Source organism: Budorcas taxicolor, chromosome 22 (genome assembly GCF_023091745.1).
Source record: "Budorcas taxicolor isolate Tak-1 chromosome 22, Takin1.1, whole genome shotgun sequence".
Taxonomy (NCBI): Eukaryota; Metazoa; Chordata; class Mammalia; order Artiodactyla; family Bovidae; genus Budorcas; species Budorcas taxicolor.
Window position 1 is genome coordinate 22893099 of NC_068931.1, and position 17241 is coordinate 22910339.

The 17241-nt window shown below is 42.1% G+C and overlaps 1 protein-coding gene across 5 annotated transcripts in view; it reads right to left on the reverse strand.

Moving 5' to 3' along the window:
• The window catches only part of DTNA (dystrobrevin alpha), a 311634-nt gene that overhangs the window by 107342 nt on the left and 187051 nt on the right, over positions 1 to 17241 (reverse strand). For all 5 annotated transcript variants that reach the window (XM_052660451.1, XM_052660449.1, XM_052660448.1 and 2 more), the window contains exon 5: positions 1114 to 1327. In XM_052660451.1, coding sequence (XP_052516411.1) covers positions 1114 to 1327 — 214 coding nt within the window. The remainder of the gene's footprint in view (positions 1 to 1113; positions 1328 to 17241) is intronic.

The window sequence follows — 17241 nt, forward strand, 5'->3', positions numbered from 1 at the left end:
GGTCAACCTGAGCACCAACTATCCTATCACCATGCTAGGTTGCAAAGTGACAGCTGGTGACTTTTGTGAGTGGCAAAATGACATTAACCTGGCTGGAAGATCTCCGGTGCTGGGCTTAACTATTCCCAAGCCTTGGCTAGACAACGAGAATAAGCAAAATCTTCTGAGACTCTTAAAAGGGATTGCTGAAAGATCAAGCTAGTGATTTTCCTTTTTAATATTCAAAACCAGGAATGAAATTGGAGGTGTTGATCCTACATCTAGCCTAGGGGCCATCAGCAAAAAGCCCTTGTGAAATTTTGATCTGATAATGGGAGTTAGGGGAGGTTTTACATTTTCCAGGGCTGCCACATGTGCTTGGGAAAAGAAATCGAAGCTGAATCCCTAAGTCCCCATTCTGCCACTATCGTGCTGAGAGTCAGTGGACCTGCGGATTGTCACTGGACAAGTGACAATCTCTTTGTGCTTTGGTCCTTCACCAGTAAAATGAGAAGTTTGGAAGAATGACCTTTAAGATCTCAGAAATTCTCTGAGTCTGTGAGGGGAAGTTTAAGATAATGAGGCTGGGTTTGAGCTGTGGTGTGTGGAATGGCGTCACTTTGTTTTACGTGGTACATGATGGACCAGTCCGTTTAATGCAAACCACAGCTATTTTTACTAGACAGCGAGGAAGGAAGCCTGTTCAACATCTCTTTGTTTGCTCTGAGATCTTGTTATGACACCGCAGAAGGGCTGTCTTAGACGATTTGCAAAGGAGAGAGTTCAAAACATCCTCCACAACAGGCTTCATTAAATCGCTCCACAGGCCTGCCACCACACGACGCTTCCAAGTGTCCGTAGCTTCTAGGGAGCGTAGGACGAATTAAGCAAAGGTCAGCACATGAGATTCAAGTGTCCCCAATTTCCTGTGCTGCCACTTTATGCTCAAAGTCTTTTCCAAAGCATTTAGAATTTATGTCGCACACATAGAAACTCTATTGAGATAAGTGTCTGCACAAGAAAAAAGCAGCAGTTGGTTCCTCCAGAAAAGTCTTTGGAATAAAGACCAAGAAGGATAAGAGGAAGGGAAGACAGAATATGCAGAGAGTCACAGACATTTCAGAGGGAGCTTACGGATCAAAGGCTGCCAGCAGGAAGTTTAACAGGAGGCTGATGGACTGCTCCACCTGGATTTGGTGTGTGGTTGGCATCCTTTTGTTGAGCTGGTAAAAGATGGTGGAGAGCACAGCCTCCAATCGGGCCACGTTGAGCTCCATGTTTGGGTCCACGTTGTTCAGAGCGTTTTCTCTCAATGCTTCTATGACGTTCCAAATGTCCACCAGGTGCACTATATACAATGAAAGCAGAGGGGACGTATCAGCCCAGAGTGCATGGAAAGGTAAATTTGTTATTTCACACGTGCCATTTGTCCTGTTCTGTCAAGGTGCCTCGCAGGCTTCGGCACGTGTTCCACTGCTGTGGGGGTTGACACTAGCAGAGAAAGGTACATAGCGCAGGATCTCAAAGAGCTGATGTGCAACGTATAACAGCAAACCAATGACTTTATGAACATCACAGTAGAGGACTGTTTCTGAACATCACAGTATTCTTCTTAATAATCTGTTATTCTTCATAACAGATCTTTGAAATACTTACAATGTGAAGAATCTGAGGATCAAGAAAGCTAACTGACAAACACAAAGGTCCAAGGGAAGTCACCTGGCATTTGAATCCAGGTCTATCTGGCTTTTTAAAACATTGAGATAGAATTGCTATAAAACACTGGGTAAGTTTCAAGTGCTGATTTGATAATTTTTATATTGATTTGACACATTGGCACCCCACTCCAGTACTCTTGCCTGGAAAACCCCATGGATAGAGGAGCCTGGTAGGCTATAGTCCATGGGGTTGCAAAGAGTTGGATACGACTGGGCGACTTCACTTCACTATACCACAAGACGATTACCACCATACTGTTAGCTAACACATTGGGTCCCATGATTATCATTTCTTTTTTTGTGGCGAGAACTTTAAAGATCTAGTTTCTTAGCAACTTTGAAGTATACAGTACTTGTGATTAAAATTAGCAAGGCTATCTGGCTTTAAAGCACTTTCCCACTTGTACATCCTGACCCCTTACAAAGAAAAGGGAAAACCAACATTTATATTCTAGTGTTGAAAGGCTATCAAAAGTGCATTTGAGAATTTAAAATATTTTCATTTCTTTACATATTTTCAGTCATCTAAGGTTTGAAATAAGAAAAAAAGAAAAGTTAAGGTAGGCAGGAAGACAGGCAGGGGAAAAAGGAAAAGTTACCTCTTCAATGAAGCAGTAGAACTAAGGCAGAGATCAAGAATTGTTTCTTGGTGCCATTGTTAGCAAGCTCATGTAGCTCACTTCATGGTTACTTTTGCTAGGATAGTCAAGAAATCCATTTCTATGTCTTCCCTGTTCACCCCGAAGTCTTGTTATGATGGTCCCGGAAACCATCACCACAGTTCAGACAATGGACACGTGTATCACCCCCCACCCCCAGGTCTCCTTATGCACATTCTCATCCATCCTACCGCTTCCTCCTGGGAAACCAAAGATCTGTTTTCTATCATGATTTTCTAGAATACTATATGGCTGGAATCATACAGTCTGTACGGTGTTTGTCTGTATCCTTTTAGTGTAACGACCTTGAGAATTATCTGTTGTTTCATGACCATAGTTTCTTCTTTTTTATTGCTGCATGGTATCCTAATAAATAGCTATACCACAAGTTGGTTATCAGCTTCCCTGCTGGTAGACATTTGGATGGTTCCAGTTATTGGTTATTATGAATAAAATTGCTATGAACAATCATGTATACCACTTTGTATAGACATATACTTCCATTTCTCTGGTGAATATGTAGAAACGAAAGTGACTAGGTTGTATGGTAGGTGTATGTTTCATTATGAAACTTCCAGAGTGTTTCTTAAAACAGGTGTACTGTTTTACACTCCCATTAGGAGTGTGAGAGTTCTAGATTCTCCACATCTTCATCAAGTTTAAGGTTCACGTTTCATTACACTTTGGTGTTTGAAAAATATGTTGTCTTTCTCAATGAAGTATTGGGTTGACCAAAAAATTTGTTTGGCTTTTGCAATAAGATCTTATGGAAAAACCCAAATGAACTTTTCTGGCCAGCCCAATATACACTTATGTTTTCATTCCTGAGAACTGTACGTGCCCCAGATGCTTTTCCACCAACAGCTTTCAAGTTTTACTCTCTTATCTCTTTGTTCACTTCTGACACTGTATTTGAAAAATAAAACTAACATCTGTCAAGCTCCTAGACTTGAAGTTGAAATAAACACTGGACTTGGAGTCCAAAGACATACGTCCAAATCTGGCTATTCTCCTATAAGTGCATACCCTTTAAGCCTTGACTCAGAGCCTCACTTCCTCATCTGTAAAATGGGGACTGTTGTTGTTTAGTTGCTAAGTCATGTCTGACTCTTTTTCAACCCCATGAACTACAGTATGCCAGTCTTCTCTGTCCATGAGATTTCCTAGGCAAGAATACTGGAGTGAGTTGCCACTTCCTTCTCCAGGGGATCTTCCCGATATAGGGATAGAACCCGCGTCTCCTGCCTTGGCAGGCAAGTTCTTTGCCAGTGGGCCATCACGGAAGCCCAAAATGGAGACAGTGTTCATTAAATTGAAAAAATGCTTGAAATAAAAAGTGGTAGTACCTGGTACATAGAGACAACACATTCTACTTGCACAAATGTATAATGTGAGTCATGTCAAAAGAAAAAGAAAATCTTTTCGGCCAATCTCTGGTTTGGAACAGAGGAACACAAATCCCTTTCCAACCGATTCCTTAAATAATTCTTAGATTTGGATAAATTCAGATTTCTGTGATTCCAAATTTGCAACCTTCTTGTATCACACAACAAGGACGTTAATTGTATTTCTTAATGTTATGGATCCAAGTTTTCAATTTAGCAAGCAAGCTACTCCTAGGGAGATGGCATTATAAGTTGAATTTATTGATTAATTAAATTTCTTGAGAGAAATAGATGGGATTCCAATTATTCTCTATACATTTGATCTACAAACGCTCTGACTCTAGTCCTTGGGGATATCCAGGTACAGGACACAAACAGAGGCATGATTTCGAGATCTGGCCCATCGTCCTGGCTCTTGTGTGTGCCCAGGTAACCATAAGGAGTGGGCTACTGAGCCATTCTGATCTGGATCCTGACTATGGATCACAAGAAACAGGCATTGGAGAAGAGGAATATGGACTCTGAACTTGAGCATAGGAAGGAGACGGCTACAAGGCAAGAAAGAGAAATGGCAGCTGGTGGAGGGATAGTCTACATACCTAGGTCTCTCCTGGGGAGACTCTGTCAGGGCAGAAGAAGGCTCTAGGATTCCCAGAAGTGGAAGAACACAGATGTATGCAAGTGACCAACAGACCAAAGGGAGGTTCTTCAGGCAATTGAGCCTTTGCTTGTCCAGCCTATCTTTTCTCTTCCAAACCCACTTCCTCTAGGGTTCCCTTCTCTAGTGAATGACACCAACTCTTGCCCCTGTGAGAGCCTGCATTTCCTCCCTGGGTCCCATATCTTCCATGCTCTCAGCGACCAAGTCCTATGAATCTATCTCATCAATGTCACTTTAATGCCTCTGTTTTCATGGACCTTTATCCCCATCACGCAACTCCATCATCCAATGCGGTGACCACTAGCTCTCACTGGTTAAGCCAGTTCTTTTGTCTATCTCCTTTCTCCATCCCAATCCTTGCTATACACTGGAGTCAGAGCGATATTTCTGAACTGCAAATCTGACGTGGCACTTGTATGATGCTGGAAGTCCTTCAGTAAACTTTCCATTCATTTGAAATCCAAACTCTTCAACATGTCTTGCAAAGTTGTTTCTGATCTGGCCTCATTTACTTCTCATCTATATTTCATCCACCATAACTCAATGTCAATCCCACTTCCTCAAGGATGTCTTTCTGGACCCCTGCTTCCAGGTTTGGTACTCACCATACATGCCGCTTTAGAACCCTGTTCTTTCCCATCACAGTATTTAGTGGACTCTATGTACAGATAAGTTGGTCCCCTGTTTCCCTCTCTGCATTGTACATGCCACAGAAAAAGACTGCCTGTCGTGATAACCGTTCATATCCCAAGCACTGTCACAGGGCCTCATACATCATAGGAGCTTAATGAATATCTATTGGCTGAGTGAATGACACGGAAATGACAATAGAGAAACAGGCTACGGATGCATTTGATTGCTAAAGACGCAACAGGTGTAATCATGAAATATCAACATGAAGAATCACACAAGCATTGGATTGAATCTTAGGTATGCATGCCTGCTCAGTCGCTTCAGTCATATCTGACTCTTTGTGACTCTGTGAACTGTAGCCCACCAGGCTCCTCTGTCCATGGGATTCTTCAGGCAAGAATAGTGGAGTGGGTTGCCATGCCCTCCTCCAGGGGATCTTCCTGACCCAGGGATCACATTTCCTGTGGCTCCTGCATTGCAAGGGGATTCTTTACTGCTGAGCCACTGGGGAAGCCCCAATCTTAGGTATAGCATCAGTCAAGTTACTTGACTTACTTGAATCTTATCTTAGAAAAGTGGGGCTGTAATAGTACTTCCTCTCTGATGATTACTATGAAGGTAAAATGGGATGATGCCTGAAAACACTCGGAATAGAGAATATAACACAGGAAATAATAGCATCCTATAATTATAGACAAAACATCTAGGAATCATGTGAAAGTTATTAAAAGTAAATATGTTCAACATGGAAACTTACATTACCATATGTAATACAGATAGCCAATGGGAATTTGCTGTATGGCTCAGGAAACCCAAACAGGGGCTCTGTATCAGCCTAGAGGGGTGGGATGGGGAGGGACATGGGAGGGAGGTTCAAAAGGGAGGGGATCTATGTATACCTATGGCTGATTCATGTTCAGGTTTGACAGAAAACAACAAAAATCTGTAGAGCAATTATCCTTCAATAAAAAAAAATGCTTCATATTTGTGTTTTTCACACATTTAAGATCACTAAATAAGGAAAAATAAAATGCTAATTCTGAATGTGAGGCTAGTTACATGTGACTGAAAGAAAGCTAGTTTTCATAATTATGTGCCCAGCACTGTGGCAAGTCTTAGGGACTCGATGGCAAGCTATAAAGATACGGTTCCTGCCTCAGGGGCTAACGGTCTGGTGGGGATACAGACCTGCCTCACAACCTCACAGATAATCAGAAATCATGACTTACTGTGACAGACAGGGTGCCAGGCACAAAACCAGATTACTATATGGTCGTGAAGAGGCAACTGGACCAAGATAAGGTGGAGAAGCTCTATGGCTGCAATAATGATTCTGGTCTGGATGCTGAGACATGGGTTTTAAATAGCACAGTGACATGATCAGTAATGCAGCTTAAAAATATCATTTCTGACAATGAGGAAAGAAGGGAACGAAGATGGACAGGCATGCATGCGGGAGTCGCTAGAACCTACTGTGTTATCCCAGTAAGGCACTCTGGCATTTTTGCACAGGGGGTGGCAGTCCACAGAAAGACTGTAATCATGCATGTTATATGTACTTATTTTCTAGGAGTGGCAGAGTGGAAAGGACACAGATTTTGCCATCACAAAGACTGAGGTTTTACTCCTGGCTCCACTAACAACTGTGAAACTGTGGGAAAGTTATTTCACCTCAGTACATTTTATTGGGCTTTACATAGGTGGTGCTGGTGGTAAAGAACCCACCTGCCAGTGCAGGAGATGCAAGAGATGTGGGTTCGATCCCTGGGTTGGGAAGACCCCCTGGAGGAGGGCATAGCAACTCACTCCAGTCTTCTTGCCTGGAGAATCCCATGGACAGAGGAGACTAGCAGGCTATAGTCCTTAGGGTAGCAAAATGTCAGACACAACTGAAGCGACTTAGCATGCATGCATAGATTTTATTATTTCTTTTTTAGAAATGAGGAAACTAATACCACTCAGAGGGAGTTGTGGTGAGGATAAAAGAGAAAAGGTATACAAAGGGCTGACCACAGGGCTTGGCACATAATAGATACTTAAGAAATGATAGCTATTAGTGTTAAACAACTTCTGATCTGCAGCTGTAATATCCTATTATTAATTTAGAAAATTTCCTATGAATCCAAACCTAAGTTTTAGCCCAGTACTCCAAATTCAGTAAACTAATTAACAGATAATTTTTGGCATACATTATGTAGGTGATGGCTTCCCTGGTGGCTCAGCAGAAAAGAATCTGCCTATGATGCAGGAGACATGGGTTTGATCTCTGGGTCAGAAAGATCCCCTAGAGAAGGAAATGGCAACCCACTCCAGTATTCTTGCCTGGAGAAGTCCATGGACAGAGAAGCCTAGGGACCTACTGTCCATGAGATTGCAAGAGTCAGACACGACTTAGCAACTAAACCACCACCACCGTGTAGGTGACATAAAAGAAGCACAAACCACACGTCTCGGCCACAAAAGCAGGCGGCTTCTCAGTCTGGCTGTCATATATTCTGAGTTAGTGGAGTTTAAGTTGATTTCACTATAATTAGAGACCTTGTGAGGTCTCTCTCATACATAAAGGCCTTCTTCATACGGGTTTTTTGGAAACTTTATTTTATCGGTAACTACTTTAAGAGGTTCGGATCACAGCACAGAGTGGTACAGGTCCTTGGGCAGTTGGCTGGGTTTCTGTCAGACTTTTATACCAGCTATCTATCATACCTTGAGCAAGTCACTTAATGTCCTTAAGCCTCAGTTTCCTCATCTGTAAAATGTGGGTCATTGTGGGAAACAAATAAGATAACCCATGTAAAGCAGTTCACATAGTGCTTAGTGCATAATAAGCATTCAATATCTGTTAATTATTTTTGAAAAAAAGATAAGTATCACAAGCCTTTTGCTTAATTAAATAAGAACATTAAGAAACGAATTGCCAGTCCAGGTTTGATGCAGGATACAGGATGCTCGGGGCTGTTGCACTGGGATGACCCAGAGAGATGGTATGGGGAGGGAGGTGGGAGGGGGGTTCAGGATGGGGAACACATGTACACCTGTGGCGGATTCATGTTGATGTATGGCAAAAACCAATGCAATATTGTAAAGTAATTAGCCTCCAATTAAAATAAATAAATTTAAATTAAAAAAAGAAAGGAATGTGCTAAGTTGACAGTCATTAGGAAGTTAGTATGGAGAAGGCAATGGCACCCTACTCCAATACTCTTGCCTGGAAAATCCTTTGGACAGAGGAGCCTGGTGGGCTGCAGTCCATGGGGTCGCGAAGAGTCGGACTCGACTGAGCGACTTCACTTTCACTTTTCACTTTCATGCATTGGAGAAGGAAATGGCAACCCACTCCAGTGTTCTTGCCTGGAGAATCCCAGGGACGGGGGAGCCTGGTGGGCTGCCGTCTATGGGGTCACACAGAGTCGGACACGACTGAAGTGACTTAGCAGCAGCAGCAGGAAGTTAGTAAGAAGCTCTGTTTCAAAGGTCTTCTTGTGCCCCTGCTCAGTGGCTCAGTCATGTTTGACTCTCTTTAACTTCATGGACTGTAGCCCTCCAGACTCCTCTGTCCATGGGATTTCCCAGGCAACAATACTGGAGTCAGTTGCCATGCCCTCCTCCAGGGGATCTTCCTGACCCAGGGATCAAACCTGTGTCTGCAGCACCTCCTGCATTGGCAGGCAGATTCTTTACCACTGAGCCACCTGGAAAGCCCCTTTAAATGTCTGCAGTTGTGTAAATATGCTACTTACGGTTGAGCTATCAAATCATTTTAGAAAATGAGGAATTTATTTAAGTCATGCAGTGATGACTGTACGACACTAGATGGCACTGTGCACACTTTATTAAATACCCATCAAGCTTCAACTGTCCATCATAAGACACCTGCTATTACACAAGTGATTAGAAGTGGGGTTTCCTCATCTATATAACTGCATATAGTTTATGCTAACATACTAGATAAGGCATCAGTTTGCATAGTGAAATTATTTATTTAACATTAACCATGTCAAGAATAAACAAAATGTATTCTTAAAAGTAGTATTTAGTACTTCACAGAATCTTAAAAATAATATGTTAATTTCATACATTTATATTAAATCCTCACAGTTTGTCTTTATAAATAAATGGAAATAGACAAAGTTTCAATTTTGCTGTTTAGTTGCTGAGTCGTGTCCAACTCTTTGTGACCCCATGGACTGTAGCCACCCCCCACCAAGGCTCCTCTGTCCATGAAGTTCTCCAGGCGAGAATACTAGAGTGGGTTGCCATTTCCTTCTCCAGTAAATCTTCTCAACTTAGGGATTGAACCTGGGTCTAGATAGAAATAGCCAATGTCATAAACTTGATTAACATAAAGAGAATCACATAAATAGGGTAAAATATGAGAGGGTATATCAAGGATAGGAAAATCAAGAGACAGCTCATGAAATAAATCTCAAAATTCCCAAGCCCAGATTCTACCACTTACTGATTCCAAAACTTAGGAGGATGGGAAAAGGTTTTGACAAAGCTCTCCGGGTGATTCTGATGATCACTGACTGATAAACCTTTAGAAGGCTCTCAAAGGCCTTGCAGCAGGGGAGGGTCAATAACCATCATTTCCTAGTGACTTCACCTCGGTTAGTTTGCAGTGGTGGTTCTGATGGGGCCTGCACACTGGACTCACCTACAAATCTGTAAAATAGCTCCCGGGGGATGCAGACCCAGGAGTTGCAAGACACTAGGCTTGTTAGAAATGCAGACCCTCAGGTCCCCCCCTCAGGACTGGAAAATCAGAATCTGCATTGTAACAACCTCCCCAAGCAGTTTGTATTCATGTTAAAGGAGGAGAAGTTGGCTCTCGGTCTCTACTTCTCAGTCCTTTGGCATCAAGAGAGCCTCCTAAGTTCTAACAGGTGTGAGGTACGTTACAAGAAGCTGGAAACTATCAATTAGTTCATGCAGTCTAAGAATGATTTCTATAATTATGTCTGTGAACAAAAAGAGAACAAAGAACGTCTGCTACTCATCATCCAGTTTTACGAGGATTAAGTCGCAACCCACTGGAATCAGCCACTGACAATACGCCCTGCAGCATCAAATACAAGATGAGGCATTCTGTGTTTTGGATAAGTGGGCACCTAGATAGTTAAGACGCATATCTCAGGAAGAATTTCAGTGACCCAAGATTCTTGCACCTTCCCATCCACAGAAACAGACTAAAATCATTAATTTGAGATATCTGTTTTATGTGACTAACAGTAATCTTTTACCCAGGTGTATGCTTGACATCATGTATTTTCTAGCAAAAAATTCACATATATATGAATAATATGTAATACACAATATATGAATTAATATATATTCATATGGGTTTCCCCAGTGGCTCAGCAGTGAAGAATTCACCTGCAGTCCAAGAGACTAGGAGACGAGGGCTTGATCCTTGGATGGGGAAGAACCCCTGGAGGAGGAACTGGAAAACCACTCCAGTAGTCTCGCCCAGAAAATCCCATGGACAGAGGAGCCTAGTGGGCTATAGTCCATGGAGTCACAAAAGAGTCAGACATGACTGAGTGACTAAATAACAACAATATATTTAATATACGGATATGTGGATATATAATATATATCCATACTACGTATTTGGAGCAATTCCTCAGACCTGTGTCCTGGACTATAGTCCTCAGTTAAGACCCTGAATAAAATTTACACTCACAGCTTTTATATTGTGTGTTTTCCTTTAAGTTCATGGACTGTTTTAGAAAGGTTAGAGATTTATATCTACAAGAAGGTCACTCATTGCATTATGCTGTGCTTTCTTAATTAGGAGAAAAGGAAATTGCAGGCTGGGAATTGAATGTAATCTGTCAATATGCCATTGGGAATATATATATATCCTCTAGTGTATAGACAGCATATGTGTATATGTGTGCACAGTAATACACATGCTCTCTCAGCCCCCAAGCACCCTTGCCACTGATACTTAAAGTGATGGTGACTGTTATCTGAGGGTTTGTTATGACTTGTTTTCCCACCTCTGAGACATGTAGGTGAAACAGGGAGAGTTCTGCTGTTAATTTACTCATACAATCCCACTGCAAAAGAGATCAGTTGTTTCTGGTGAAAATTCATCCAACTCTCCCTTCCCTGGACCTAAATTTCCTGACCTTCAGGAAAATTCCCAGCATGAATTTCCCCTTGTAATCACACTCTCCCAATTATGAGCACCAAGTTCAGGTGGTATTTCTGCGTAGTTTATATCGTAGGTTTGGAGTGCCAAATTGTGTTCATTCATATAGCAGATCCTGAGAATATGCTCGTAGAAAAGTTAATTATGCAGACTCATTCTTTTAGTTGTCCAATAAATTCTGATTCCCTTAGCATGGAAACATGCGCACACCTGAGCTTGCATCGTCTTTTCCCTCTCTAGCTCTGAAATGGCACGTTGCATTCAGGGTTTTAAATGCCAAGTAGACTTTAAGGAAAAATGCTTTTAAGGAGTTTCATGTGTGAGTCAGGCTGCCAGAGGGGTGGGGTGTGAGGAGGTGAGGAAAGAAACATATCCCCTTGCAAGTGCCAGGAACGACTTCAGGGTCCTCTTCAAACTCAGGGCCCCAAGCCACTGATGAGCCTTCTTCCTTAGCCTTCTACTCCAGAGAATAAAACTTCATTCATACGTTAATTATTTATTCAGCCCTTATTATGTGGCAGCTCTGTTTTGGGTTCTAGAATTAGCGTGAACAAGACAGGCAAGTCCTTGATCATATAGAACTTGTAGGTAGTGAAGAATAGAGATATGCAACAAACAAGTGCGTTAAGTATACAACAACAATCTATTTTTTTCTTACAATGAAAAAAAATGGACCTAGTAGATTGGGACTCAAGTCTTTCTTCATTTGTACAATAAGAATAATAATATTCACCTTTCTTACCTTGTAAGTCCTGAGAATAACAAAGATGGAAAACAGTAAAAAATGTAAAGCACTATATATATATATAGGCATTACTCTTATTTTTGAGAGAAAAGAGGTATTAAAATTTACAGTCACATTCAGATGGAATTATAAAAATCCTCCCCAAATTCTTTCAATTCTTTGCTCCACTCTGTCAGTTATAAAGTTATTTGTCCCTTAATACAAACATTTTCCCCCTATAATGCATGTTTGTCTTCCTCTTAACTGATATGATGTTATAAAAACCCATGGGAGACTATATCACAGTGATGACTAGTTTAGTTCACTTTCAGATCAAATATTTACACTGAAATTAAGAGAGCATCAGCTCATGAGAAAAAATGTCAATGTATCACTATTTACCACACATCTATTGTATGTGCAGGCATTGACATATGGAGAAAGACTGCCATATGCTTATACAAACGGAGTTGGAAAACAAAGCAAGAAATGAGAATCCATAGAGAAGACTCGAGAGTTCATTGGACTGTAAGGAGATCAAACCAGTCAATCCTAAAGCAAAACAACCCTGAATACTCATTGCAAGGACTGTTGCTGAAGCTGAAACTCCAGTACTTTGGCCACCTGATGCGAACAGCCACCTGACTGGAGAAGACCCTGGTGCTGTGAAATATCGAAGGCAAAAAGAGAAGAGGGTGACAGAGGATGAGATGTTTGGATGGCATCACTGGCTCAACGGACATGAGTTTGAGCAAAGTCCGAGAGGTAGTGGAGGACAGAGGAGGCTGGCATGCTACTGTCCACGGAGTCGCAAAGAGTCAGACATGACTTAGTGACTGAAACACAACAACAGTATTTTTGAAAGAGGTTAGACCCACCTGGAAACTTTAAAGATTCTACAACACATCCCATGTTTAATGTGACTGGTGATTTAACACAATGAGACTCTGGCCATAAAAGAGCTTGCAATTCCCATGGGAGAGACACATTCAGAAGGCCTAACTGAAGCTCTATAAGAGACACTATGTTATCAAAAGTCTATATTCATAGAGCAGATTTAAAAAAAAAAAACACTCCTAGAACTCAACGTACTGGGATACTACTATGGGCTGGAGACTTTGGAAAGATTTTAGAGGGGGAGGAAGCAGGGCTCAAGCTGGTTCCTAAATCACAGCAGTATATGAATACATGGAGATGAGGTTGAGGGGAGGGGGCATACCCCAGGAAGAAAACCAGCAAGGGACCAGTGGCAGACAGCACTGAGTGAACTGGTGTAACTGGATCTTGTGTTGACCTGACTGGGTCAGCGGAGTTTGTGCTGGGGTTTACTGGAAAGCAGGGTCTATTCCTTTGTAACCTTTTCTCTTGCCCAGTGTAGAAGACTTCTCTAATTTTTAGTTAGTAAATGGAGAGACTGAGAATATATCCTGCAAAGTTTAATGCTGAGTTTCATTTTCCAACTACCATGTCAGCTAATTCAGATCCCTAGCTATAGCCAACCAGTCCAGCAGCGAAAACCAGAGGTGATCTTGAGACCCAGTGAGTGGGTCTCAAGTGTGTTCTCTGATTCCACAGGCCTGGAGCATGGCCAGGGCACCCACACCCATGTTTAAGCAGCTCCTAGGGAGATCTCACTCCAGTACTCTTGCCTGGAAGATCCCATGGACAGAGGAGCCTGGTGGGCTGCAGTCCATGGGGTTGCGAAGAGTTGGACACGACTGAGTGACTTCATTTTCACTTTTCATTTTCATGCATTGGAGGAGGAAATGGCAACCCACTCCAGTGTTCTTGCCTGGAGAATCCCAGGGATGGTGGAGCCTGGTGGACTGCTGTCCATGGGGTTGCACAGAGTCGGACACGACTGAAGCGACTTAGCAGCAGCAGCAGCAGTAAGGAGATCCAACCAGTCCATTCTGAAGGAGATCAGCCCTGGGATTTCTTTGGAAGGAATGATGCTAAAGCTGAAACTCCAGTACTTTGGCCACCTCATGGGAAGAGTTGATTCATTGGAAAAGACTCTGATGTTGGGAGGGATTGGGGGCAGGAGGAGAAGGGGACGACAGAGGATGAGATGGCTGGCTGGCATCACGGACTCGATGGACGTGAATCTGAGTGAACTCTGGGAGTTGGTGATCGACAGGGAGGCCTGGCGTGCTGCGATTCATGGGGTTGCAAAGAGTCGGACACAACTGAGCGACTGAACTGAACTGAACTGAAGGTTATTTTGAAAGACAAGGAAGCTTGAGAACCACTGCCTTGGAGAAAGAGTTAAAGGATGGAGTTAGATGAGAGACAGAAAGAAGAGAAAACTGATGCTTATTTGAGTCCGATGAATTCATATTAAAGTATCATGGGAATCCCAGGAACACTGAGGTGGAGAAAGCCATGTGCAAATTGGCCAGTTAACATTTTTTCAAATAAATAATTTATTTGTATGCCTTTATTTAGGTCTTTGATCATGACAGACAGTGTTTAAAAAGTTGTTAGGGAGGAACTCAGCTAAGTGGTATGGTTTGCCAAGGTCAACAAATGTGTTTTGATGTGATTACATTGAACATATTAGCCATCATTCACATTAGTCAGACACTGAGTTCAGAAAGAAAATGTTAGTAAAAGACAATTTTCAGACTTGATCTCCATTAGTGAGCCATGAGCTATATACTTTTCTAAAATATGAATCTAAACAATACCTGAGTAGTTCACCAAATATTTTATGCTTCCAAACTCAACCCCTTCCTGGCTCCCAACACATGCTTTTATCACCAAGATGGTTCCCTTTGTTAAGGATCCTTGGGGAGAACCATCATTTCTTACAAACATAACATTTTAGTTTCACTTTAATTTCCTGGTTAAGGTGGATGATATACCAGAGCATCAGGAAAAGGCCCACAATATATTTTTGGTATAAAATCAATTGCCTATTAGGAAAAAGTGTTCAGTTTTCCTTAAATTGTGTTTGTAGACTTGTAGCATTATTCAAAATGAGGTATAATAACCATTGGCCTAATAGATGTCACACTGTAAATTAAATTTAACTAAGTTCAATTGAACAGGCATTTATTAAGCCTATTATTTTTCAAAGTATTGTACCCAGGATTGTAAAAATAATGAGGAGGTAAATGAAAAGAAAGATCTGAACAATAACTAATTTCTCACTGCAAGCATTAACTTTGTTCAGAATATATTTAATGATCTTAGAAGTGAGAGAACCTAGTATCTCCTCTCCCCTCTGGGTAGTCATTTTAGATTTCACTAGATAATTCTGCATAGGCTTCTTCATTCTACTGCTTATTTTGGGCTTTTATTGCCTTCTACGTAGATTATTACAGCATGCCGTCTCACTTGTCTCACCCCAGTCTCTGCCCTTTTCCGTCTGTCCTGAGAAATGTCTTAAGGCTCAGTTTTGCTCATGCCGTCCTCTGTTGTCTAGAGGGGAAACTCAAGCTTCTAAGCGTGAAAAGCAAAGTTCGGACTTGAGTCTTGTCATCTTTGTCCTCAGCTCCCACTAGTCTCTAGCTTCTCCCAAGAGTCCTGCGCTTCAGCCATATGGAATGCCCTGCAGTTCTGCAATGTGCCCCTGGCTTTCTCATATGAGCCTTTACTCAAGCCCTCTCCCTTCATCGGGCATAGTCTTCAGTCTGCTATCTTTCAAGATGTCATGCACTTATGTGCCCTGAGGAAACCACTTCTGATACCTTCAGGTGGAATTACTCTCTCCCTTTTTGCTCCCAGACACATTCACAATCTATTAGAACATTTATGACACTCTGCAGTCATTAATGGACAGTTATTCCTGACACTTTTAAAATAAGCCCTTGATTGGACTTTAGGGGAGAGGAGAGACTCAGAAATGATGAAGTAAATTTTATGGTTAGGGTCATGGGAGGAAAAGGTTCTTGGGTTTCACCAGATTCTCCCAAAGACTGTTGTTATCATTTAGTCACTAAGTCATGTCTGACTCTTTTGTGATTCCCATGGACTGTAGCCCACTGGACTCTTCTATCCATGGGATTTTCCAGGCAAGAATACTGGAGTGGGTTGCTGTTTCTTTCTCCAGAGGATCTTCCTGACCCAGGGATTGAACCCATATCTCTTGCTTGGAGGTGGATTCTTTACTACTGAGGCACCCGGGAAGCCCATATTTAATAAGCAGAGATATTACTTTGCTGAGAAAGGTCCGACTAGTCAAAGCTATGGTTTCCAGTAGTTATGTATGAATATGAGAGGTGGACCACAAAGAAAGCTGAGTGCTGAAGAACTGATGCTTTTGAACTGTGGTATCGGAGAAGACTCTTGAGAGTCCCTTGGACTGCAAGGAGATCAAACCAGTCAATCTATACACAGAGAGAAAAGCTGAAGAATCATAGCCCTAAACTATAAGCAAATGGACAACATGGACAACTATTTCTTGGTTATCTTTGTAAGGAGATCAAACCAGTCAATCCTGAAGGAAATCAACCTTGAATATCCACTGGAAGGACTGATGCTGAAGCTGAAGCTCCAATACTTTGGCCACCTGATGCGAAGAGCTGACTCATTAGAAAAGACCTTGATGCTGGGATAGCAGAGGATGAGATGGTTGGATGGCATCACCGACTCGATGGACATGGATTTGAGCAAGCTCTGGGAGATGGTGAAGGACAGAGAAGACTGGCGTGCTGCAGTCCATGAGGTCACAGAGTTGGACACGACTGAGAGACTGAACAACAATAATTTGCATAATATCTTGTTAAAGCCTGGTTGATGATGCCCGGTGAGTGGAATAGGGTAGAACACCTCCTGTTTGCCAGAGGCTACATATAATCCTGAGAAGTTCTCCCTTTATTTCAATATTCGAAGAAAGCTCAGTAAGATTCCTTAAGCATGCTTTTCACAGTACCTTTATTACTCCTTATAGTCTATGACTTGAGCAGGTGGCCAAGAATACTAGATACCAGAAGCCGCATTTCCAGAGAAAGAGCATCCATGGGCTGGCAAGCCTGAGGAACTGTCTTCTACTTTCCCCTGCTGGCTGTTGCTCTCAGCGATCCTGCATCACCTGCTTATTCCACCAAGATGAAGGCTAATAGACAAAGCAGACAGGGGTGTGGAGGACTGGGGAAGCAGAAATTAGTTGGGGACCACTGCTTTTCTTTTTGTTTTTTTGCACTCTGTCCTGTCTAAACATATAATTAATTGTCTTTGTAGGATGAGAGTCAGTATTGGAGCGGAAGGCAGAAAATGAACTTCATCACCCATGTAGAACTGGAGAAGGAAAAGGCAACCCTCTCCAGTACTCTTGCCTGGAGAATTCCATGGATAGAGGAGACAATTCATGGGATC